Source organism: Solea solea, chromosome 7 (assembly GCF_958295425.1).
Source record: "Solea solea chromosome 7, fSolSol10.1, whole genome shotgun sequence".
NCBI lineage: Eukaryota > Metazoa > Chordata > Actinopteri > Pleuronectiformes > Soleidae > Solea > Solea solea.
Window position 1 is genome coordinate 26455135 of NC_081140.1, and position 26401 is coordinate 26481535.

The 26401-nt window shown below is 40.4% G+C and overlaps 2 protein-coding genes across 3 annotated transcripts; both read left to right on the forward strand.

Annotated features, from left to right (window-relative positions):
- The first annotated feature begins 64 nt into the window (after positions 1 to 64).
- On the forward strand, positions 65 to 17456 carry brca2 (BRCA2 DNA repair associated). Of its 2 annotated transcripts, XM_058633806.1 has the most exons (27): positions 65 to 550; positions 1497 to 1596; positions 2334 to 2567; positions 3117 to 3180; positions 3368 to 3420; positions 4261 to 4289; positions 4382 to 4493; positions 4866 to 4924; positions 5532 to 5619; positions 5720 to 6298; positions 6379 to 11241; positions 11795 to 11884; positions 11982 to 12051; positions 12139 to 12587; positions 12881 to 13071; positions 13148 to 13335; positions 13417 to 13587; positions 13729 to 14101; positions 14219 to 14374; positions 14455 to 14602; positions 14930 to 15042; positions 15252 to 15447; positions 15532 to 15698; positions 15778 to 15916; positions 16325 to 16581; positions 16713 to 16862; positions 16954 to 17456. In XM_058633806.1, the coding sequence occupies exons 1-27, from the start codon at positions 548 to 550 to the stop codon at positions 17311 to 17313; spliced, it is 9402 nt and encodes a 3133-aa protein (XP_058489789.1). In that variant the 5' UTR covers positions 65 to 547; the 3' UTR covers positions 17314 to 17456. The 2 variants fall into 2 exon arrangements, 1 of the variants encoding a protein (XP_058489789.1); XR_009240892.1 differs by lacking the exons at positions 15532 to 15698; positions 15778 to 15916; positions 16325 to 16581; positions 16713 to 16862; positions 16954 to 17456 and having other exon boundaries at positions 14910 to 15042; positions 15252 to 15384.
- An 815-nt stretch (positions 17457 to 18271) lies between these two features.
- Positions 18272 to 25338, forward strand: n4bp2l2 (NEDD4 binding protein 2-like 2). The gene is made up of 6 exons (XM_058633807.1): positions 18272 to 18382; positions 20033 to 21018; positions 21367 to 21491; positions 22113 to 22201; positions 23106 to 23182; positions 23285 to 25338. The coding sequence occupies exons 1-6, from the start codon at positions 18380 to 18382 to the stop codon at positions 23466 to 23468; spliced, it is 1464 nt and encodes a 487-aa protein (XP_058489790.1). The 5' UTR covers positions 18272 to 18379; the 3' UTR covers positions 23469 to 25338.
- Positions 25339 to 26401: the final 1063 nt, after the last annotated feature.

Consider the following 26401-nt stretch of genomic DNA (forward strand, 5'->3'; position numbering starts at 1 on the left):
ATTTTGTGCTGTGCTTTAGGAGTTTATTGTTTGACTTATTAGAGAATAATAATTTACCACATTTTAAGAACAACACAGTTGGCCAAAGTGTTTCGTGACCAACAAATGCAAAAGTAAAAACGATAAAAGACAGTCAAACAGTAAAAGCCAACAAATCCAACTGCGTAAAAGCCAAAAAAAATTGTTTTTAAGGGAGGACTTCAAACCAGGAAGTGAGACCATGTAGACATTTAACAAGACAAATAAAATTATTTTCTTTGGAGGAATCAAAACATGACCTCAGTCTTTTTTTTATTAATAACGTTCATATATTCATATTTATATTAAAAAATATAAAGTTGAATATTTCAGTTTCTCGTCTACCGGAAGTGGGGTTTGCTTCCGGTTGACAGCGGCGCGCGAGGTTTGTTTTGGTAGCAGCGGAGTGAAACTAGCTAACACTTGGACTCGTTTCGAACATTTCTACATCACTTTGCCTCAAAGTTTTTTTTTTGCTTAATGTGAAATTGTCTTCGCGAAATGAAAGTTCACTCTCTCGCCCTCCGTCATGGTGAGTTACATCCACTTTAAATACAAATGTAAAACATTTTTTACGGCTTTATTTCCGCTGAATGCAGCTAGTTACTAGTGAGTTAACACGGATTTTTCACTTTCCGAACACTGTCAACCAGCTCTAACACTTTTAACTGCTGGAGCAAATGTTAACTAACTTAACCACGTCGCTTATCTTATCTCGAACCTCTTTTCTAACGTGTCAGGTTTGTAGCTTCATAGCGTGTAGTCGGGAGGAGAAACGGTGCAGCTCTTTAAAACCGTTCGTTAATCAGAAACAGAGACTGTTATATTGCAAAAATACAAATTCAAATTCAAGAAAATGTAATTATCTCAACTTTAAACATGTAACTTACTTCTAGAAGTGGTGTATTGCTCCGGATATAAGCATTTATAATAAGACTAGAAACAAATACCTGTAAACACTTAGTACACTTTGTAATTTGACATTTCACAGATTTAAAATACACAAATGTCATCTTTGGCAACACTTTCAAAGAATTCCTGTGTCTGTTTTTTGAGCTAAAACCATGATAAAAGATGTCACTCATCTTAGATATCACTTGTTGTAGCTTCTTCTAATTTCCCACTCCAAACTATTAAAAAAAATATCTTATACTGTCGTAAACCTTCTGCATTCTCAATCACGTTGTGATTTAGGGCTGTGACTCATTAATCATAATTCCTAAATCTGTTGATTATTTGCTTGATGAATCAAGTGCCTATTTGGTCCATTGAATGTTGAAAAATGATGATGTCTCATTATGTCCACAAACTGATTTCTTTAGTTATATAAAACCAAATAAATAATTCTACATAAAATTAAATGTGGAAAATTAAGAAATTTGAAGCAGAAATATAAAAAGTACTGTGCATGCACAGAAGTTGCAGCACACATACATTTTAATCATCAGTGTGTAGTCACAATGGAAATGTCTCTTCAGGTGTGCCACGTGAGAACATGTAAGGATTACACCACGTCTCCTGGAATGGATTTGCCTTCCAAAAACATGTACGAAGAGTTCAAGGATGAAATCTGGAAAGGTACGGTGACTTTCAGATGAGCTTAACATGTAAAAAGAAATGTGTGTTTCATCTGCTCTTCAGTTTATCACAAGGTACACAAAAGTTGTGGCTACTGTACGTATTTTCCCACGACTTGTTTACATATTTCTTGTTGTGATCATTGCTTAAAAAATACTATGATATAGTTTTTTTTTAAGTATCTGAAATGTAAATAATAATAATAATAATACTACTTTCCCTGCAAGCTGTACTCAGAGGTGTAACACTGCCCTCCACAGGAAGGAGCTTTTGCTTTTTATTGCCCAAATCTCTTCAACACAGCTCTGTTCATCCTCTCTTCTCCTCAGTGTCATCCTATCATCTTCTCTCCTCAAAGTTCTTTATCGTAGTTTAGATTTCCTGTTCTTTTTTGTAATTATTTTCTGGCAGGCTGTACACTGAAATGTTGCCTCCACAGGTAAAAAAAATAACATTTCTGTCACTTCACACAGCCATAAATAAAACGCTTGCACGAAGAAATACCAAAACTGTTTTCCTGTCTCTTCACCCTCCTCTACTTTTCTCATCTTTTCATTTCCCCCAGAGCCTTCTGTTCATAACTTACTTCGTATTGTCCCATCCTTAGTTCACACAGTTGCACAGTCACCAAGAAAACCACAAAACATAAAAAATGTCTTGCTTCCTGTACAAGGTCTTCTCAGGTTTAATAATGTTGAACTGAGCTGCAACCCTTTGTATTTTTGTGTTTTTTTCAGAGCTGGCACCGCTGGACCCCGACTGGTTTAATATACTGACAGTTCAAGCGTCCACCGTTGAGGACAATGTCTCCGATGTCTCCGATGAGCTCTGTGCGAACCAAGAGGCACATTTTAAAGCACCTTTGGATAAAACTGCACCAGACAGTCAGCTGTTTTCAACGCCCAAAGCTTTCAGACACAGTCGAGTCGGGTCGCCTGAAACTGAGGCAGAGCAGTCGTTCCCTGCTGAAGGTATCGATTCTAGGATTCCTCATCTATTAATAGCTTTCTTTCTTTCTTTTTTTTTAATGATTATGACTTTGGTTATACTGGAGCAAAGAAACCAGAAAATTAGGGCTGCAACTAACAATTATTTTCATAATCAATGTATTTTATCGATAAATCAATTGTTATTTTCTGCAAAAATATCAGAATCATGTTGATCAGTGTTTCCTAACTCTCAAAAAAAATTCTCCAATGTCTTGTTTCATCCACAAAACAAAATTACTCAGTTGTATTGATTTATTTGTTATACAAAGCAAAGAAACCAGAAAATGTTGTTTTAAATATTTAAAAATACAAACTTGATTAATCGATTGTCAAAAATAGTTGGCGTTTAATATTGAAATTGCTTACTAATCTGTTAATCATTGCTGCCTTATTGATTCATTGATATTCAACTTAATAAATGTTTTATAACCTCTAGTATACGTGCTAGATAGAACTACAGACGTCTGCAAATTATATTTTAAACGCATTATTGTAAAAAGTTCTTATCTAATGTTCTGTTGTTCACTGTAGAAAAAGAAATGCTGCCATGGAAGGAAACACAGAGTCCACATTTGTTACGAATGGCAAAAGAAAGGTAAAGAAATATTTCCTTTTTTTGTATCACATATTTAATATTTATTTCATGAGTGATTTGTCATTATCTGAATTAATATATAACTTGAATAGAAAAGGAATTGTGAAGTTGGTTCTAAATTTAATTACCTGTTATTATTTTATGAAAAAATAAACACCATTCTATTTTCTTATTTTCTTATTTTAAGGGTTGCAGAAGCAAAATATGGAGGAATCTGTCCACAGAGTCAGGATGGTTATGGTGAGCCGCAATATCCTGTTTGTATTAGGGATGTACAATATTTGCTCTGCCATGAATATGAAAAATATTACGTTCATTTCACTACACAAGAGACCAAATGCGTATACTGCATGTCTGTTATCGGCCAAAGAGCTCTGCATATTGGATATCAGCAAAGAAGATTTTTCCTGTTATTTACAGATTTTGTAGCTTCTTTATGAAGAAAATAAAGCTCTTTGACATAAAGGACAACCCAGGTATAATACAAATATTCATGGACACTTATGGCCATGAATAGGAATTCAACAAACTACATTAGACAGCGCTGGGGAAAAAGAAGCCAATACTGTAATTTCAGAAGAAGTGTGGTTACAACTGGGAAAATAAATAACCATATTTACCTTAAAATAATAACCTAATTTATTCATCTTTTTCCAGGGGCATTCCATAACGCACGATTCAAGTAGTTAATCTAGAACTTGGATCAGATTTTTTTTACAAAATGTGACTAATTTTAGTAATCTTTGGGGTCAATTGTTTTTTTTTTTTTAACTAATTTTAGTAATCTTTGGGGGCAATTTTTTTTTATAATTTTAGTAATTTTCAAATCCTCAGTATGAGAGACAAATATTTGCTGCAGATATTCATGGTCGCTAGAGAAATACTCGGGCAAAATGGGATTATCATTTATTCAAAGACTCTTAATACTTGCTGTCTGTTGGTCTGAATATATCTGGTTTGTACTGTAACTGTCTTGACCCTCACCTGTTCCTCGTTTAAAGTTTAAAAATCTAATATCATGCAGCCCTTGTTTGTAAATTCTGTTTTTCAAATCTGTTTTTGTCGATGTCGTCCCTACAGATTTGCTTCATCGTATGCCTAAATCCCCAGTAAGAGTCTTTAATCAGATAGAGATACTGCATTTTATTTATTTTTTTACATTAATGGTTGACCCTCTTTGTGTCGTTTTTATGAATCCCAGGTCAGCTATGCCAAGAAGATAGCTGAAACCCTGGGTGCACAGGTTGATTCTGATATATCGTGGACCAGTTCTCTGAACACTCCACCACCTGTGCCATCCACACTCATTTTATGTAAGCAAAAAAGACTCAATTTATGTGATTTCTTTCTTTCTTTATAAATAAGTGGTACTGCAGCCTCACAACAGGAGTCTGCTCTTCTCTCTGTTCTTCTTCTCTACTTCATTTTCCTCATCTTTAAGAATTTTAAGGTAAAGTGTCAGTGTCGTGAAGGAGCAGGTGCAGTCACTCACCAGGGAATGATAAACTGTTGATAAGGCTCACTGAGGGTTTTCATATATAGTTACAGTGTTTGAGGGGGAGTTCTGATCCTGAAAATCCTGAACCGAAGACTGGAGAAACTGTTTCCAGCCTTTACTCAGCCACTGCTTTCTTAAATATATAACATGTGAAGAGAAGAAACTCTCCTGTGCTCTCATGTTACAGCTAAACCTGACGAGAGTCCCTGTCCTGCGAGTGTTTCTGCTGCAGACAAAAATGTTGTCGTAAGTAATCTCAATTTCAATTATACGTCAGACAGACATGCATCCCGCCAACCTATATATGTATATATATTTATATATATATGTGTGTGTGTATATGTATGTATATATATGCATATACGTATATATATATAAATATACATATATAATGAAAATCTGAAAATATATATATAAATAAAGTCTGAATGTCTTTCTTTTCTGTTCAGACTTTCATTCTATGTATTCTTAAATTAATTTTCTGAATGGCATTTTCTTTATTATAGAACATGTATTATTATATACATGTTTTTATCAATTTTGTTACTTTTTCTGTCCATATGAATAGTGTGTAAAGCAATTTTTACCAGTGCATCTGGATTTTAATTAACAAAATCCAAAACTTTGTGAACTATACTTTGCGCATGATTCCAGTGCATCGTAAATCACACAAAGTCAACGTATGAAGAAGTTTGTAAATAAATTCCGGGTCACACAAGTCGGACAAATTAAAGCTCAAAATCCAGTTTGCCCATTTTTCCTATTTGAATTTCTCTGTTTATCTATGATTTTGGAATCTAATTTTGATGTAGAAAGAAGCATTGATATATTTCTCCGTCTTGACTGTTTTTAGTTTGTACGGAAGCTTTTTCCTTCTCTATCGAATTCGTCCAGAGTTGTGGCAGCGTCATCAAAAAACAGCGACATTTCTGTTCAGCGAGGTACTGAGTTTTTTTTCCCCTTTTTAAAGTGGTAATATAGTGAACGGAGCATCATCTATGAATATGAATGAAATTGAAATATTATGTCTGTGATCGGCAGGCGGCCTCATTTCCCCTGAGAGTCCAAGAATTTGGAGACAGAAGCTACCGGATGCGATCGAGGACAGCGATGTTCGCAGGACTGTGGCAAATGTTCTCGATGGCGCTGAAAATGTCCTCTCCATATTTTTCAGCAACAGCGGTTCAGCACTGAGAAAAGTGAAAACTGACCGAGTCCAGAGGAAACAAATTGTCCCGACAAAAGAGCAACGCTCAAATACAAACAGTGACACCGTCACTGAACAGAGGACAGATGATCAGGACCTTGAGAAACTTTCCTCACCTCCGCCGTTGCCAAGTAGAGATATTAGAACCACCCAGTGGTCTCCTTTGAGTTTATCTGAAATCCCTCCCTGGACGACAGATGCTTCATGCTGTGAAGTGGAAAACAACGTTTTGACAGAGCGATTGCAAAGAGACTCTAGCCTGTTAGCAGGGACAACTTTGAAAAGCCCTCACGGTGGCTTTATAAAGAAGAAGAGAAAGTTTATTTACACTGTTGATGCTTCAAAAACACAGGATGAAGGAAGAGAAATTCCATCACAGATCATCGACACCTCAGCACTGGTTCCAGATTCTGGTAAGTTCATACATAAAATACAATATTTCTCTCTACATTGACTGAGTGTAACTTTGTTTGACATCACACTTGTCTTTCAGGGAACGATGAGAGTGTCAAGCTGTGGGTGAAAGATGGAGATGAGAACGAGACGCAAAAACTACCTCTTTCTGTCAAATCAAAACTCCAGGATCTTGACATGTCGCAGCTCTGCAGAGATTTTGCACAGGATTTCAGTCAAATGTTGGACGCCGATAAAGTGAGTCTGGCATCGGGGGATAATCCTCACAATGGCTTCTCTGCGTCCGCATGTCTAACAACCATGAGGCAAGCTAAGGAGAAAGCAAGGCAAGCAAACCTTCACCACGACTTTGATGCTGTTAGTCACGGAAAACTGGGTCCAGCCACTGATCAAAGTTACTCCGTCAATGAAGGCACAGTAAGTGACAGCGGATTTCAATCTGCAGTTGCGGACGTCAGTCACCTGACGACGACACTTCCCAGCACGGAGAACTGCGTGCAAACGCAACGGTTTGCAAACGGAAGAAACGGGAAACCTTTAGATGATATTGAACGAGAAGCTGAAACAGATGTCAAGCTGCCCAGTGCAACCGAGGAAAACCAGGCACTGGATCTTTGCAGAGAGAACAGGGAACCACAAGGACCCAGTTGTGCAAAAGAAACAGATAATACCTTGTGTGAAGTTGGCGACGGCTTCAAAGCCGCTTCCAGTAAGTCAATACGAATTTCCTCATTACACCTGGAGAGAGCTAAGTGTCTCTTTGAAGAGAATGAAGCTGAAAAGACTCTCCGAGATCAGCCGGCCACAGGAGGTGAAATAATTGGCATCGGTAATGGAACCGCGAAAAATACAATCTCCAATTCAAACCAGCCTCCGTCTTCATCGATCGAGAACACGGCGGATATCAGTTGCCAGTTAACTGCGTCACAAAAGGCTGATGTCACAGAACTGTGCACTCTCTTGGAAGAAGCCGACAGCCAGTTTGAATTTACACAATTCAAAATGACGAAGCCACAGCAGCAGGATAATACCACGTCTCTCAACAAAGTGGATAAAGAACTTGACCCTGATTTTCTCCTAGGTATTGATTTTGATGAGAGCTTTAGTGTCGATGCTGAAAAACACACGACAAAGACTGTGATGACTGAGAAAACGGCCTCATTCATGGATGCTGAAACGAGCGGTGACGTGTTAAAAGTCACAAGTAAATCCTTCGGGAGAAATAAAAATGCCGCCGTTGCATCTTCCTCTTCAGAGCACATCTTTGAAGGTGGTAGCGGTGTTTCGTCAGCTAAACCTCAAAATCTCAACAAATCCCACATTCAGGAGAACAACAATCCTTTGATGCCTGGCGTGGGATTTATAACTGCGACGGGGAATATTTTGAGGGTTTCAAGAAAATGCATGAGCAAAGCCAGAGCTTTGTTTGCAGATTTGGACGGGGATCTAACGGATCACAAGTCAACAGACGAGCATCGCGGCAAAGTTGACGCTAAAACCGAGCAGAGTCGGGTCACGAGCGTTGCCAAAGGTTTGAGAAACGGGTTCCAGACGGCCAGTGGGAAAGGGATTTCTATTTCAGCTAAAGCAATGCAAGAGGCAGACACTCTCTTCAAAGATTGCGACATCAGCCACAATAACACCGCTTTATCAGTAAAACTTAAAACAAACATGGTACAATCGCCTTCATTGTCCAGTAATGCAAAAACACATTCGGAACCTAAAAGTATCCAAGAAATCAAAGAGGTTGTCGTGGATAATGTGGAGAGTCAGAGCTTTGGTTTTAAGGATGCTCCGGCAGTTACAAGTGCCGTTTCATCCCATGTGAACCTGCCTCTGACTACTCAACACCTTTCTTCTCCCTCCTGCACAACCTCAAAGAGCTGTGGCTCCTCTACCAATAATCAGTCGAGTAGCGGAGGTGGATTCTGCACAGCCAGTGGGAAGAAAGTCTCTGTGTCGGCTAATGCCCTGAAAAAAGCAGAGTGCCTTTTGAACGAAATTCATGTGCTTGACAGCGTCAAGGAACACCTGACGCAGAAAGGAGATGCTTTAAAAACAGGCAATCCCACACATCAAGCGCTACAAAATGGTGGATTTCAGACAGCGAGTGGCAAAGGCGTTGTCATTTCATCTGCGGCGCTACAGAAAGCAAAGTCCCTGTTGAGTGAAAGTGAAGCAGTCGATGATAAAGTGAGTGTAAAAGCAAATCATTACAAGAAGCCCGTTCATGGTTTGTCATCCAGGAATAATGGATTTCTAGCAGCATGTGGAAAGCCAATGGCAATTTCGTCTGAGGCCCTACAGAAAGCTAAAGCTCTTTTCAGTGACATTGCAGTCAGTGAGGAGGTGCTAAAAGTTTCAGAGCCAAGGAAGAGCAGCAAAAATCTAAACCTTTCTCTGACTACAAAGTCATTTTCTTCTCCCTCATCCACAGTATCAAAGAATTACATCTCTGCCAATAATCAGTCGAGTAGTGGAGGTGGATTCTGCACAGCCAGTGGGAAGAAAGTTGCCGTGTCAGCTCATGCATTGAAAAAAGCGGAGTGCCTGTTGAATGAAGTTCATAAGCCTGAGGAGATGAAGGAACATCCGACGCAGAAAGTAGATGCTTTAAAAACAGGCAATGTCACAGATCAAACACTACAAAATGGTGGATTTCAGACAGCGAGTGGCAAAGGAGTTGTCATTTCACCTGCGGCTCTCCAGAAAGCAAAGTCCCTGTTGAGTGAAAGTGAAGCAGTGGACGATAAAGTCAGTCATCACATGAAGCCCGTTCATGGTTTGTCATCCAGGAATAATGGATCTCTTGCAGCCGGTGACATCACTGTGAGTGCGGAGACTCTAAAAGTTTCAGACACAAGGAAGAGCGGCAAAAATCGGCACCTTACCTCAACTACAAAAGCATTTTCTTCTCCCTCGTGCTCCACGTCAAAGAATTACGGCTCCTCTGACAATAATCAGTCGGGTAGCGGAGGTGGATTCTGCACAGCCAGTGGGAAGAAAGTCTCTGTGTCGACTGATGCGCTAAAAAAAGCAGAGTGCCTTTTGAATGATGTTCATAATACCCCCGAGGGCAAGAAGAAATGCATACAGAGAGAAGACTGTTTAAAAGCAATAGGCAATAATGCAGATCACACTCGAGCTGCAACACTACATAAAGGTGGATTTCAGACAGCGAGTGGCAAAGGAGTTGTCGTTTCATCCGCGGCGCTCCAGAAAGCAAAGTCACTGTTGAGTGAATGTGAAGCTTTTGAAGATAAAATCTGTGTGAAACCAAATAATAGTGGATTTCTTGCAGCCAGTGGAAAACATGTGACATTTCCTTCATCTGAGGCCCTCGACAAGGCTAAAGCTCTTTTCAGTGACATCACTTTGAGTGAGGTTCCAGACACAAAGAAGTGCAGCGAAGAACAAAATGGTGCGAGAGTCTGCGTATCTCGGAAGAATCTCTTGACAGCACCGAATGTTGTGGAAGAACTGGACGATTCTATTGCCATGCAAGAAGCAGACGCTTTCTTCAAAGACTGTGACACGGAATGTGAGGAAAGTGTCGCACGTGGGAAGAAAACTTCCAAACAAAAACATGACGAGATGTTGTCAAACACCAGTGAGGGGCATGGAAGTGCAAGCTCCAAGTTTGAAAAGGGATTAGTCGTTAAGCGTAAAAATGTCACGCGTCACAACGACGTGGAGTCTCACAAAGGTGCTTTGACGAAAGCTGCAGATTCTCGTGATGGAAATTCCTATTCTGCCTTCAGTGACTTTGGCAACAGCGGTGGATTCTGCACAGCCAGTGGGAAGAAAGTGTCCGTGTCGGATGAAGCGATGACAAAAGCAAAGTCTCTGTTGAATGATAGTGCTGCCTTCAAGGACACAAACAAAAGAATGCCACCTAAAGAAGATAATTTACCACCTCAGAACCCTGACGAAGGAGTAGCTTTTTCATTTGATGCCCAGAAAAAAGCAAAAAGTCAATGTAGTGAAGCTGAGAGTAAAATTAACGTCAAATCAACCCGTTCGAGGATACCTGTCTCTTGTTCGACTCCTGTGAACGGTGGATTTCTTGCCGCTAGTGGTAAACCTGTGGCATTTTCATCAGAGTCCCTCCAGAAAGCGAAAGCAGTATTTAATGACATTGAATTCTGCTCAAAGACTCCATCAATTTCCGACACGAAGAGGAGGAGTCATGTTTACGATCAAACTACAAACAACGCTGGAAACCTCACCTGTGGTTTCACGACTGCAGGGGGCGCTAAAGTCCACGTGTCGCAGACAAATATGCTGAAAGCGAAGACCCTTTTCAAAGACGTCGCAGAAGAGGAGAGTCGTCGTTCAAACTCCGACCCTACCCCGACCCACGAGTCGGATGGAACGAGAAATAATTTTAATCTCACCACAGTGAGAGATGAGCAGGAGACGAGGCACAGTGTCCCCCGGGTCGTTAAATCTTTTCAGCCTCTGCAAGAGACCGACCATGAAAACGAAACTCTACGGGATTCGAGGATGCATAATTGCATTTCTAATCGAGAAAAAGCACTTGCAGACGAGTCAGAGTTGAAAGAAGGGAAAAGAGAGGAGACATTTACTTCACTGTGGGTGGGAAACCCTCATGCAGAGGAGATGGGAAATGTGTCGGGCTCTGAAGTAAATCACACAAGCAGCAGCGAGGGACCCAGGTTCAAAAGGACAGAGGGGACTTCAGTTATAATATTTCAGTCACTTGACCTCGGTGGCTGCACTAAAACACAGCAGGAGTTTCTCGCCCAGGAAGCTCTCGACTGCACCAAAGCATTGTTAGAAGATGAAAGTCTCGCTGGTAAAATTCTCTTGCCGAGTTTAGAGGGTGAGCGACTGCAAGATAACCCAGGCACCAACCCCAGGTCTGTGGAGGGGCAGAGAAGGAGACGGAAAAGAGTGGGAGAAGATGCAGATATCACAGGTAAAATATTTGTTCTGACTCAGGACATTAAAGGGATTGTTTAATTTAGTGTGCTAGTGCAGACAGACTGCTGTTTTGTTAGTGTTAAACAGCCTTTTCTCACTGAAAACTGCAGTTTGTGTTGCTTTGTAAACGTCCCAATCGCCCCCACACCAAAGTCCATAGAGAAAATCAGCGGTTTTACATCACGGCACACAGGAGTTGTTGATCCACTATTGTCACACTTAGTTAGTTCAAGTTTGTTATTTTGTGACTTTGGTATTTGAAATCTTTTGTGTGGATTCACCTTAGTGACACAAACTTACTAAATAAGGCAGCAGGAGACCAGCAGCTTCTGTGTCCCCATGAGCTCAATACAATTGTTTTCTCTATGGACTATGGAGAAACAAACCTAAGTTTCCTGTTGGAAAAGGCTGATAAACTGCCAGATAAACACACAAAGTAATGAGATATTCTTTAAAGATGTTTCCATGTTGCACATAAACTAAAATGCTTGATTATTCATTTGCATACACATTGCATTTATTAGCCATATTTTTCTGTCACTCTCCAGTTCAGCCTCCACTGAAAAGACAATTACTGGAAGAGTTTGATCGGACTGTTGACGAACCAACGCTACAGCCACAGAAAAGTTGTCCAAATAGTAAGTATTTTGACTCTCAAACAAGTCTATTATGTTTATATTTTGTCATTTATACACAAATACACCTTCTATCTGTGTTTTTATTTTTTTCATTAAGGTGTAATGAAAGATAGGAGAGTTTTCAAGTACAGTGTTTCTCATCATCCAAACATCACAGGGCCACACGGGTAAGTTAACCCTAGATTTGTGTACATGTGGCTCCCAGAGTTAATCAGCTTTACTGTAATTGTTTTATTGTTGTCTCTCTCTCTCAGAAGTGAGAAACACTATGTGGAAAGGCGACACTCAATAGCAGGACGCGGCACATCGACGCATTCAAAGATGCCCACATTTGTTCCTCCCTTCCTGAAGAACGCAAAGACGGAGACTCGCAAGAATACCGACCTCAACGTCAGCGCGAAAACACCGTCTGCGTTTGTTCCTCCGTTCAAAAAGCAAAGGACTGTTGTCCAAGAGAGCTCCTCGAGACCGCACGACGAGAAGGACAAACACCTGCGTCTCTTTGGTCCGCCGTCCAACAGCAACGGTTTCGCACCGCCTGCTAAAAAACCACAAAGCGATGCAGATGTAAGTGGCGATAAAGGCGAAGAGGACGTGAAAACAATGACCTTTCCTGACACTACAGATAATCCTACGATGAATAGTCCTGCTGGCTGTGTATCGGAAGAATCTGCCGCAGAGGAAGTGTTTTCCCGAAGCCAAGGTGCAGTAACCTTCACGTAGAAAATCAGGACGATGCACTGTAAGGGCCGGGTCATATTTAATGTCTGTGTTTCCATCTGTTACCATGTGTCCACTGATCTTTTATTTCCACCACTGTCTCGCCACAAGTTTGCCCTTATTTGTGTTTTTGCTGAGTTTCACACGTACCATAGACCGCAGAAATAGCCGGATGAAGAACCTTGACGTCACATGGACATGGAACACGTACGACCCGGCCCTCGATACTCCTTCTTCTAACATTGATTTAAATAATATCTTTTGTGTGTTTCGCAGACGTGTTCTTGAATCTTGAAAGTGTGGAAATGGCGCGTGACATGCAGGACATGAGAATCCGGAAAAAGAAGCGGCAGACGATACGTCCGTTGCCGGGCAGTTTGTTCCTCGCGAAGACCTCAGGTGTTTCCAGGGTCCCATTAAAAGCCGCTGTGAATGGAAAACCTCCTGTGAGATGGTCCCCAAAACAGGCAAGGCCCCAGTCACAGAACATTTACGTTTAAAAACATTTAAATCCTCTAACATCTTGATGCTGCTGTGTTTCAGCTGTATGAATGTGGTGTACACCAGCATGTTTGTGAGATCAACTGTGAGAACGCAGAGATGTTCCGCTTCAGTTTGAAGCAGTTTCTCAACATGGAAGTTTTCACCGAGCACGGCGGGGTTCAGCTCGCCGACGGCGGATGGTTGGTCCCCAGCAATGACGGCACGGCAGGGAAACAAGAGTTTTACAGGTATCATTTTGAGTTCTACCGTAACACGTGTTGTGTTATCCGATTGCACTTAATCCTTAATCCGATCCCCGCTGTCCACAGAGCGTTATGCGACACGCCAGGAGTGGATCCAAAACTGATGAGTGAGGAGTGGGTGTTCAACCACTACAGATGGATTGTGTGGAAACAGGCCTCCATGGAAAGATCGTTTCCGGAAACAATGGGCGGCCTCCGTCTCACACCAGAGCAGGTTCTCCTGCAGCTCAAGTACAGGTACGTCGCTTTTTAATTTAATGTCACATAATCAATTATTAGTAAATCAATTCATTTCCTCAACAAACACTATAATATCAGAGAAGATGGTTGAACTACTTTTCCTGCGACTGTCAATGGTTTTCATTTCCACATCTCCAGATATGACGTAGAGATCGACCACAGCCGCCGGCCGGCTCTGAGAAAAATCATGGAAAGGGACGACACCGCGGCCAAAACGCTGCTCCTCTGCGTCTGTGGCGTCGTCTCCAGCGGTCGACCCCCAAACGAGCAGAGTCGCAGCGACACCAAGGCTCCGCAAGGTTCCGACGCCAAGGTGGAAAACTCGTCTGCGGTCGTCTGGCTCACGGACGGATGGTACGGCATTAAAGCGCAGCTGGACGAACCTTTGACCGCCATGCTGCACAAAGGGCGACTGGCCGTCGGGGGGAAACTGATCGTCTACGGCGCTCAGCTGGTGGGATCACAAGATGCGTGCTCTCCTCTGGAGGCGCCCGAATCCCTCATGCTAAAGGTACTTTAATGACATCTTGTAACGAGTTTATTGTCGTTAAAAATGTGACTTACACAAACTTCCTGTTCGAGAAGCAACATTCAACTGCTGTTTGTGTTTTGTTTTGTTTTTTTTTAGATTTGTGCCAACAGCACCAGACCTGCGCGATGGGACACCAAACTGGGCTTTCACAAAGACCCTCGGCCGTTCCTGCTTCCTCTCTCATCTTTGTTCAGTAATGGAGGACCAGTGGGATGCGTGGACATCACTGTGCTGAGGAGCTACCCCGTACAGGTGAGTTTAAGACACTGTCACACCTTGAATGTTGTGATATTTATTTACTTTTTGACTGTCTTCTCGTTTGGTTTTCCAAGTGGATGGAGAGGAAACCAGATGGCGGCGTTGTTTTCCGCTCTGTTCGCGCCGAGGAGAAGGAAGCGAGACGATACAGCAAACACAAGCAGAAGGCCATGGAGATTCTTTTTGCCAAGATTCAGTCGGAATTTGAGAAGGAGCAGAAAGGTAAGGGACGTTTTTATCACCTGTGTACTTCCAGTGTGCGAGAGATAGTGATGATTGGACCCACTGAAAACTTCTTTTCCCAGAGTGTGAAAATCTCCTCTGTGTTTTCGTGGATACAGTCGGTACATGACTTCATATTGTATTGTGTACTTATTTATAGACGCAGATGAAGATTTTTCTTGAAATTATGCTGCGTTTACGGGAAATTCTTTAAGTTAAATTATAGGGAATGTCTTTTTTTTGCGTAGATTAAGCTTTAACTTCTGCCACTAAATTCTCTTAATGTTACGCACTGGACCTTTTTAAGAATGGAGGTTTCATCTCCAGGTAACGACAAACCTCAGCGCAGAAGACGGACAATGAGCCGTCAGGACATCGTGAGTCTGCAGGATGGAGAAGAGCTGCACGAAGCAGTTGGCGACGACCCGGCTTATTTTGAGGTGAATTTGCCAACTATTTTGACTTTTTGGCTTTTTAAAATGGGTTTTATCTGGTTTCTTTGAGATACTAATTTTGGTTTGTGGACAAAACGAGACATTTGGTAACCTCGTGTTGAGGTTTCGGAAACAAAAATCAACGTATTTTCACATTTTATGACATTTTATGGACCAAATTTGAGTTTTAATCACATGGATTTGTTACCTGTCAGGCTCATTTGAGTGAACAGCAGTTGGCGACGCTGCAGACATACAGACGTTCTCTGATGGAGAAGCAGCAGGCTGAACTGCAGGACCGTTACCGCCGCGCTGTTGACGCAGAGAGCAGTGACGGCGGCTGCCCCAATCGAGACGTCACACCCGTGTGGAGACTCTGCGTCGCGGACTCCATGGACCAACATGCCAGAGGTGTGTCCTCGTTTCTCCTCTTCCTCCTTTTTTTGACCTGTTATGCCCTGATTTTAATTTACGCTTCTTCTTCTTCTTCTTTAGCTTACCAGTTGAATCTTTGGCGCCCGCCCTCGGACCTTCAGTCTGTGCTGAAGGAAGGCTGCAGATACAGAGTCTATAACGTCACCACCTCGGATGGAAAGAGACGCAGCGGGGTCGAAACTGTTCATCTCACTGGGACGAAGAAAACGCAGTTCCAGGACCTGCAGGTACTGTGGGCAACTGTTGTCTCTATGGTATGTGTATGTAAATTAAAGATTGTTTTAAATGATTTTCGACATCATACAGGCTTCTTGGGAATGGCTATCAACACATTTTCAGCCGCGGGTTTCTACCAATTTTGTGGAACTTCAAGACATAGAGTATCAGCCGCTGTGTGGAGAGGTGGATCTTGCGGGATATATCATCAGTATCATAGATGAACAAGGTGAGCGGTTAAATGTGAATGTTTTCACATTTCTGTGATTTTTCATCTTCTTAAATGTGAATATTTTTGATTTTTCAGCTTCTTAAACGTGAATTTTTTCTACTTTCTGTGATTTTTCAGCTTCTTAAATGTGAATTTTTTCTACTTTCTGTGATTTTTGGGCTTTTGCTCCATATAACAAAGAAATCATTAAAAAATAATAGTTTTTGGACAAAAACAAGACATTTGAGAACATCATCCCATTTTATGACATAAGAAAATAATTGAGAAACTTAACAATATGTCCCATCCTGTTCTTGTGCGTCTCTAATAATGCTGCCTACGTATTTGTTGTTATTCACTATCTCCACAGCTGTGCCACTGTTATTGTCGGTGCTCTAACAGGTGGATTTCTTATCGTCCTTTTAGGTTCCACGCCTGCGTTTTATTTGGCTGATGGAAGCCTGAACTTTGTCAAAGTGCGCAGTTTCAGCAGCTTCGCTCACTCTGGCCTGGAAGATGTCGTAAGACTGCGAGTGCTGTTGGCTCTGAGCAACCTGCAGCTGCGAGGTCAATCCACGCATCCATCTCCCGTGGTGTACGCTGGAGATTTGACCGTCTTCTCCACAAACCCCAAGGAGGCTCATCTGCAGGAGTCCCTGTGCCAACTCAGGAACCTGGTCCAGGTACAAAGCTGAAATCAAATGAAATCTTTATATGTCGGCCCTGCGGTGGACTTTTGGCCTATGTCAGCTGAGATTGGCTCCAGCTTCCTCGCCCACCTTTTTAAAAATGTATTTTCATGTGTGATTTTCAGGCTCAGGAAAACTTTTTTCAAGCTGCTGAGGAGAAGCTGTCACTTTTAATCAAGTCCGATGACGTCATGAGCGCCGTGTCTTCTCCAGCTCTGCTTCAACCGCGAACCCCGGTGGTTACGACAGACGGACGACAGGACGCCAGGACAAGTGTGAGTCTCTGCTCTCTAAAACAGATTTACTCTCATAATCAACACAACACTGATTTAAACTGTTTTTCTTTGTTGTTGTTTTTTAATGCAGCTACTACATCAGCAGCCAATCAGAAGCCTCGACTCTGTCACACCCATGAGCACGAATCCTCCTGCTGCGTCGTCTTCAACAGAAAAGAAAAAAGACCCCAAGAGCCTAAAGAGGAGACGAGCTCTGGACTACCTGTCTCGTATCCCGTCTCCTCCGTCTCTGTCCTGCCTGAGCTCGGTGGCTTCTCCGTGCGTGAAGAAGACGTTCAATCCTCCGCGCAGGTCTGCGGCACCGGGCACTTTAACGACTCCCGCTCGCAAACCTGCTCCTCCTCTTCCGCTGGCCGAGGACGAGTGGGTGAACGACGAGGAGCTGGCGATGATCGACACGCAGAATTTGCAAGTCGGCAATTCACTGTAATAAATTATACACAGCAACTGTGCGGAAAACAGAAACCGTACAAAAGAAGTGAGGTAAATATTAAAATTATGTCATCACTTCCTGCCCGTCCACTTGTTTGTCTGTAAATAGAAACAATAAAAAAAGGTTTATTTTTAATTTGATGAAGTCAGGGAGCTTCTGCTCAATCCCTGATTAAGTGCCTGATCCTTTTTTGTTGTTGTTGCTGCTTACACCACACATCAATTCACCATATTTCTATATAAATTTGGATTTTAAAAAGCCTTTTTTTTACCAGTGAAAGTACAAGGGATGGAGATGAACAGTTATTCTCTTACTGTGAGTTACTGGGTAAAGTTACTGAGACATAATACAGTATATGATCAATTATTGTAGTATGTATTTGAAATGCCCATCCCAAAACGTAAAACTGAGATAATTGATTAAAAATAAAGTACAATAGGCTACTGAATAATTATTTACATCCACATCAAAAATTCTGAATCACTCATTCTAACTGTAAATATGTTGACTATTAACAATAAGTGAATTAGGTTATGTTTGAAATTCGATGTCACAAAACATTTTAAATGGGTATGATTTTTTGTTTTCTGATCGTGACACTGCAAATCTTGTTATGTTATACATGAAAAAACTCACTGCTTCTGGATCATTACACAATCCATAAATTCTGTCATAATACAGTAAGCTTTATTTTGAAGTGCAACTCAGAAAGGTCACAAACTATCACCAAAACAATTGTAAAAAGTGCTTAAAAAACAAATAATATAATGATTAGAAATAACATTTAGTAAATCAAAATGAATATTCTCAAAGTTAAACCTAAAAGATGCCTTTTTTTTAATAATTTTATTTCATTGAAATAAATCACTGTTCTGTGGTTGTTGCCACTCCAGACCAGCGGCGGCGCTATAATCACACTTAGTAATGGTAATCGGCTCGATGATGACAAGAAGAAGAAAAAGAAGCAGAAGAAGAAGCGCTTAGTAAACACAAGGCAAACGTGCCGGGGGATTGTATAATTTAATGTTTTTTCCGCATTATTTTTGGACTCTTTTGGATTTCCATGGTAAGAATTCACGAAGGGCGACATTTATTCTGTTTGTGTTTATGTCACATTTTAAACATAACCCCTTTTTCACCCCACCACCGTTTTCTGTCATGACATTAGCTAAACACGACACTGTTGTTTGGTTTCAGTTTTAGCTTCAATGACTTTACAAGTGCATATATATATATATAATATATATATTTATACATCATCTAGACTTAATTTACCTTTGCAGTGAATGTGTCAACCATAAAATGTTGTAAAACAAAACTGCACTGATTTAGTAGGAAGGAACGAAAGGAAAGGAATAAAGTGCTAATAAAGTATTTGGGATTTTTATTTTTTTTAAACTAAACATAAGATAAGATAGTTTCTTTATTAGTCCCACAGTGGGGAGATTTACATTGTCACAGCAGCAAAGGTACTAAAGATAAAGATAATACATAATAAACATGCATTTCCACATGTGTGACAGTATACTACAGAACGATTTTAACGACACGACTGTAACAAGTTAAACATTACTGACAGTTTGGGCTTGATATTGACAGCAATTAACAAGGGTTGGACATGATATATTGCATTTATATCATGTAAAGTACTGCACGTGGGACGAGTAACCTGTTACTTATAAAGTGAGGTTGTTTTTTATAAACACGAGGTCGGCCAGTTAAGTAACCGTTTTCGCTCTCGTTTGAATGGACCCCATGAAAATAAAGCATTTTTTAAATATGTTAAACTTTTTGCTTTCCACGGAAAAAACAGAAAACGGCCAGGAGAAGATATTATTATAGATTTAAATATCAACATGAATTGAGTACTTATCATCATCAAAGGAATACCCTTCCCCAAAGCCTTTGAATTGTTTGAAAATTAAATTTTACATTGGATGACGTCACCTCCAACTTTTACCCCGAAAAGCCGTTGTTAGCAATGCTAGTCGATAACATCGCGACACGAATCGTCGAGTAAGTTCGCTTTACGGCCAATTATTTTATCATTTTTTAATTTTTTATCATTTTATCATTTATTTAAGCGATTGGTTTAAAAGAGTAACTAAAATTCAGCTAACTTGCTAAATTCAGCTAAACTTGCTAACTAATAGTTAGCAAGTTTGCTAGCTAATAGTTTAGTAACAAACTACATTTTCCCTTTTAACATTGTTAATGATTATTGTGCATCATTTAAATTTTGAGAAATACTGCTAAACCTGCATGTCCGTTACAACAGCTGTTTATTTTAGTTTTTCCAAACCGAACACATCAGTTCATATCTGTCTTTCTTTTTCAGAATAAAATCTCTGAATTCTGTATAAAATTTTATAAATAAATAATTTAAAAAATTTTAAATAATTTTTTTTTGTGAAGACAAGCAAATCATTTATTTATTTAAATTTTTGATCAGATTTTTTGTAATAATCTGCCGTGCCAGATAGTGATGCTGACCATTTCTCTATAGTAGTTTGCTTGTACAGCGTTGCAACATTTCCATGGATTAAAGTTAGACATTACTGTGTATACTACTGAGTTAATGTGAATTAAATATGACAGAAAGTGTTTGCACGAGTGGTGGCCATCTGGCCGTTTGGTGAAGTTCCTCTGGCTTTCCGAGTTTAAAAGCTGACAATTTTAGATAAACGTTAACTTTTTCCGATTTGTGTTCACACAGATGTCTCATCCTGACTCCGCCTCTACGACATCACCTGGTATAAAGCGCCCTCGTGTGGCAGGTCGGAGTAGTGCCGACGTGGATGATGATTCACTCGTAAACACCAAACGTGTGAGTAGTGACCGCGCCGATGGCGAGAACAGCGAGAAGGAGCGAGTGTTAAAGGAGGTCGGACTCACCAGCAGCACTTTCATCGGTCCGGTATTTCCTCCACGAGCCGGCGCAGTCAAGTCTGACATCGAGGACTCGCTGAGCGAGTTTTACAAAGAGCTGGAGCAGATTGATACGCCAGACGGTGCTAACGTGAACTCAGGGACACGACCCACTCCCACCAGCCAGCACACAAGCCAGGAGAATTTTAATTACGCAAGCAAATCTGCAGAAATGGACAAGTCCTGGACTAGCAGTGGAGGGAGGCACCCATCATGGCCACACTGGTACCAAAATGGACCGTACCAACCCAGGAGACCAAGGCCAGGCATGGACCAGGCATCTGTTTCCTCTCACAACCAGAGGCATTATCCACAACCAACGTACAGACAGCCAAACCCAAGATTACACCCACCACCGTTCCACCCCCACTACCCACCTCCACCTACATTCCCACAACCACAACATGTGAATCCAAACAGGGGCAGCCCAGGAGTGACAAACCACTATCAAGAGCGGTCTCATTTCCAAAGACCTCCAATGTGTCTACCTCCAAATGGGTCCAGACCTCACACTCAGGGCTATCACGGAGAAGACCATCCGCAAAACTTTGACAGGCACGACTGGGGTCGTAGCCACGACGCGTTCTCTGATCACAGAAATACGGGACGGTGTCAGTTTGACGAGGATTATAACGGTTGTGAGAGATTTGGTTCAGGAAATGAACTCTGGGAGCAACAGCGTCACTGCAGACCTCCTGAAATCACTCACAGCTCCGCCCTGGTCCTGATCCTCATGAGGGGTTTACCAGGATCCGGCAAATCAACACTGGCCAGGTAAGTTTGAGTAGTGTTGTTAGGATTCTAAATTCAGCCGATGGATGTCCCTGTGATGGACTGGTGACCTGTCCAGGTTGAGACTTAGACTTTTTAAGAAGCAAATAAAATAACGATTTAACTATTCAAAAATATTGTATTTTATTGTTTGAAAATACACTTGTTCTTTGCGCTCCTTCGTTTGTTCTTTGCGCTTCTGTTTTTCGTTTGTGGGCGGGCCTTAGGAAGCTGCTGATTGGCTACTGACAGCTCAATGGACTAGAAGTTGTCACAGACTTTGAGTAGCTTGGAGTTATTTGTGTATTCGTTCATTTATAAACAATGTGAATGTTTGCATGTCACTCACAGGGAGCTGCTCTCCACTGGTCCCTGTGGTCTCATACTCAGCACCGATGACTACTTTGACCTCGAGGACGGTTACAGATATGACCCGGGTCTCCTCGGAGCGGCACACGAGTGGAACCAGAGCCGAGGTATTTACCCCTCTCTGTCTGTATCTGTGTCTATAGTATGATTTTAAGGGGGATTTTATCAATCTTTTAATTTTATTTGTTGCCTTCATCAATTCAGGCATTTTCAGATGTGTCACACTGTGACTGCTTTTAAAAATAAAGTCACAAATAGCTTAATAGGTTAGCTTTAACCATTTATTTATATCGTTGTACTTATTACCTCTTGGTTATTTTACAGAAATGTATTAAGGTTTTGTCCCTATTTTTTATTTATATATTCATTGATTATTTATTCTATTTTTATTATGTTGTTTTTTATGTTCACACTTCCCTGATGTTTTTATGTAAGCATTTTCTCACTTCTAAATTGATGCAGTTGCTATTTTCTTAAAATAACTTGCAAAGTTAGTAAGTAAAGTACATATATATATATATATATATATATATATGTATGTATGTATGTATGTATGTATATATATATATATATAGATAGATAGATAGATAGATAGATAGATATATATATATATATATATATATATATATATATATATATATATATATATATATATATATATATATATATATATAGTATTTTTTGCCAGAACTTGGTTGAGTGTATTTTTCCTTTAAAACCTCTTTTAGCTAAAGATGCCATGAACGATCATCGCTCTCCAGTTATTATAGATAATACAAACATCCAGGCCTGGGAAATGAAGCCATATGTCCAAATGGTAAGTGATAATAATCATAATTAATGTTATTTATGATGATGGTAGAAAGGAAACCTGGTCTCCCCCAAAATAATTAAGGTTTATCACTTGGTATTTACTTATAAAATGAAGAATAATCAGAATCTGTTGTAATAATTAGGGAGGTATAAATAAACCGAGGCGTTTGATTTAGTGCAGAACAAATGCAAGGAAATAAAGATTAAAAAGTAGTTGAGTGTATGTGAAATATGTACAAAAGCGACGTTTTAGTGTTTAAAATTACAGTCCCAGTGCAAAACATTGTAAGGGAGTGGATTCACATTGGTTGCCAGGTTTGAATAATTACAAATAAGCCTCTTTTAACACATAACAGAGTAAAAGTGTGTTTTTTAGATTTTAATCTCAAAACACCAGAATTACGTGATATATAAATCAGATTTCTGATTAGAAAGAAATTATAAATGTGACTTCAATCCCGTTTTTCTGTCTTTATTCTCAGAATTCTCAGAATATTATTTAAAAAAAAAATTGTAGTGTATGTACTTGTATCACCAAGAATTATAAGAATTTGGGATTAAACTATTAGAATTGGCAAAGGGAAGCTATACAATTTACATTAAGCTTATGTAAGCTTATGCAGAATTAATATTGTTTAGGATAATAATAATAATATCCTCATTAATAACAGTGTATTAGTTACAGAAGAGAATTACGTCTACGTTTACTATTATTTTTAAACAAAAACAGTCGAATTCAGAGAAATCACTCCAAATTCTGACCTTTTTTTTTCTTCAGAATCTTGATTTTAATCTTAATAATTTTGGCCTTTTCTCCCCCCCCCGCATAAAATTCTCGTAATCCTCTCCTGTAATTATTGATGTTCTAGAATCTTCCTTAAAATGTTAATAAATTCTTTTTTAACCAGGCTTTAGAGAAAGGATACAGAGTGGATTTTTGTGAACCTGACACCAGCTGGAAGTTGGATCCTTTTGAGCTTGAGAAGTAATTTCATTTATTTTCTCTATTTTTTTAAATATATAAATAAGGTTATGTATATTATACGCGCTGCTGCAGACTTCACTTCTGCTCTTGTTTGCCCTGAAGGCGGAACAAACACGGCGTTCGCCACGACAAGATCGCGCTGATGTCGGAGCGCTTCTCGTTTCCCGTGTCCATCGACATCGTCCTGAGTTCACAGGAGCCGCGCCGCGTCGTTCAGAGACAGCGCCCCAAGCAGCAGGAGGCGGCGGAGGCGACGATGAGGAGGAGGGACAGACCTCTTCATTAGTTTTAAGTTAAAGGTCCAGAGTGTAAAGTGTGACCGGCTCGTGCTTGTCGTACCGCGGCGCTCCGTGTTTGTGCTCTAACCAAAGCGAGAACGTTCCATTCCAGTCGCTGCGATTTCTCTCCAGGAGATTCACCCTCTTTTGTGTTCTTTGAGCGTTCTCACCTCCTGTATCCGTTCCGTTACCGTTCGTTCCCTCTTTTGACTAAAACAAGCGTGTACCACCGGAGTCTGGATTATTCCCAGGTCACGGGTGCAAAAACAAAAGTAAAATCCCCAAAAATATTAGAGGAAAATAGAAATGAAATAAGAAAAATAGAACATTTTGGGTCCGTTTTCCATGCCCGTTCACGGAAACACTTTCTGTCGTAAATGTTCACCAGGACTGATGCGTTCGCTAAATTTGATGAGTTTTAGGGCCTGCTCAGGCCCTCAGAATGTGATTTAATTTGGAGGAAAAAGAAGAAGAACTTCAGTTTCCACACCTTGTGCTCTCAGACCTTAATAAAGATGAGATAAAAAAATTAAACTGAGAAGAAAATAAAAATACTAGAGTGCAATTTATAGAGAAGTAGAAGAAAAAACACTTCAAATATAATTATGAAAGTAAACCGCTGATTCTGATCCGATTGGAATCAGATTTGGCTGCGAAATCTGAAGTGAGGACTCAATCCATGACTTTTTATAAAGGAATCGACTAATCTAATACTTATAATCGACAGATTAATGGATTATGAAAGGCAATCGTTCATTCTTTGTTGGTTTTTGCCTCAGGTTTATGTGAATGTCGCCTTTCTCCGTCGTTTGCACAGAAACCCACAAACTCAGGCTGCGGTTGTTATATGTCGCCACAAGATGGCAGCGTCTGTAAAGTGAGGCTCTACAAGAGCTTTTTCTGCTGCAACAAAATAACGAACCCAAGTTTTTATTATAAACGATTTTACACGTATGCAAACATGTTCTACCAATACAAGGTTTTTAAAATTGTACACACTGGACCTTTTTAAGCAGCTTTGAAAGACAGTATTTTTGATAAGTCGTGTTGCTGCTGATTTAATATACCGTGTATATATACTTTTGTATATGGAGATAAATCTATTTTTTGTCGGTTTTCTAAAGACATGGATAAGGGTGAAGTGTAATGTAGGAAATGTAAAAAACAAAAAGTCAGGATCATCTGCCTGATGTTGTTTTAATTGATTTTAGTTGCTTTTTTTTAACAGAAATTCTGATGAAAGAGTTTCTTTGTTCAGGTTAAATCACAAGTTTCATAGTCAAAATGTCATAACCATGAGACACTGACTCACTGTTCATTTCTATCACTGTTCATTAGAAATAAGTTTGTTTATTGTCCTTTTTGCCTGTTTTGTACTTGAAATTGATGATAAATGAGCAGAATCGAAAAAATGTTTTTGCATCTTTTTGGTTCTTTTTTTTCACGTCAAACATAAATGTTATATAAGTTATAAACATAACACAGTGTGAAAGCTCTGTGAGTTTCATCGCAGTCATTACCGCGTCTCACAGGAACGGACGTTTCACCGCTTCGGTCCCTCTGGTGTTCATTAAAGCGGCACAAGCAGCTACTGTTGCATCCATTTTAACTCCTAAACACCTCATCCGTAAGAATCTGTGCGGCAAAAAGATTTATGGCCACAGATTTTTGGTTCTTTTACAGGGATGTTTGAGTGTTGAGCTGCTGCATGTGACAGATCTGGGTTGTTGCCCTTTCTTTCTCTTCCCTGCAGAATCCACTGTTCTGCGCTTAAAAATAGCATGTGTGGTTTTGGCTCACAAAGGATGAACAGTGGAGGGAGGAATTTTGCGATTGGACATTTTGTCAGGCTGTAGTTTGTGATTTTATGACCATATTTTGTTTATTTCAGTGTTTTTGTGATAATTCAGTCAAATATAAACACATACGAAATATAGTGATTGATTCCAAATGTGCGTCCAGTGTTTCACCAATTTTCCAACTTTCTTTAAACGTAAATATAACGATTTATAAAACTTCACAAGCGGCGTTCTTGGTCCCCTGCAGTCGCGTATGTTGGCCACTAGATGGCACGCTACATTGTCTACATCGTCTTAAAAGGCAAAGACAAAATGTCGTATGATTTAATTGGTTTTTAATGTTATTTATTAATCAGTTAAAAATACAACGTTCACATGGGAGGGGTTTAAGGAAGAGAATTTTCTTGTTCTTACAACCATGTGGCAACACGTCACAACCTCACCCGTAATAATCTGAATTCCCATTGTGGAGCCTCCAGAATCTTGTTCTACGTGTGTGCGAAGTGTGGCTACTTCCTGACGCAAACCGTAACCTCGGAAACGGTCTTCATAACACGAAGTAGCTGCTCTTCTGAACACGTGTAGAGTAAATCCGGTTTCTGGATTGGGGAAGTGACAAGCTTTCGCAAACCATTGGATGATACTCACTGTCAATCTTCATTCTGCTCCCCCTGGTGGCTATTCAGTATATTATCTACTTCCGCATTGGCGTCCTCGGGAGAACCTGAAGATGACGATGACCAGTTTTGATGTACGGTCAATGTTTATTACCCGATTGCATATGGGCCTGTGGTCCTTGTGATATTTACTGCAGTTTTGTCGTGTCGTATGTCATCTCCAATCTGTCTCCCAGCCTCCGCACGTGTTTCATCAGCACATTCATGACAGTGAATTATTTCAGCTCCAGCTCAGAAGCTGTGATTTTTTTCCCCCCCCCCCCCCCCGACCGACAGTCACGTGTTCCCTCCATGCAAAGACGTTACAGTATAAATGACACCTTGGCGTCTTCTGTGGCGCTTCGACAACACAGCGTTGACCTCAGCGAAAGAACAAAGTGTCAGCGCGCAAGCCGAGCAGCACTTAAGAACATAATGTGTCTCACATCCTCTGCAAGCCTTGTCATTAATGAGAGCGCGGCGTGA

Bases quoted from the DNA above. Each gene is read 5' to 3' on its own strand.
- brca2 (XM_058633806.1), top strand. The intron at 2,568-3,116 runs GTATCGATTCTA...TGTTCACTGTAG, and splicing joins GCAGTCGTTCCCTGCTGAAG to AAAAAGAAATGCTGCCATGG. The intron at 16,582-16,712 runs GTACAAAGCTGA...TGTGATTTTCAG, and splicing joins AACTCAGGAACCTGGTCCAG to GCTCAGGAAAACTTTTTTCA.
- n4bp2l2 (XM_058633807.1), top strand. The intron at 22,202-23,105 runs GTAAGTGATAAT...TTTTTTAACCAG, and splicing joins TGAAGCCATATGTCCAAATG to GCTTTAGAGAAAGGATACAG. The intron at 23,183-23,284 runs GTAATTTCATTT...TTTGCCCTGAAG, and splicing joins GATCCTTTTGAGCTTGAGAA to GCGGAACAAACACGGCGTTC.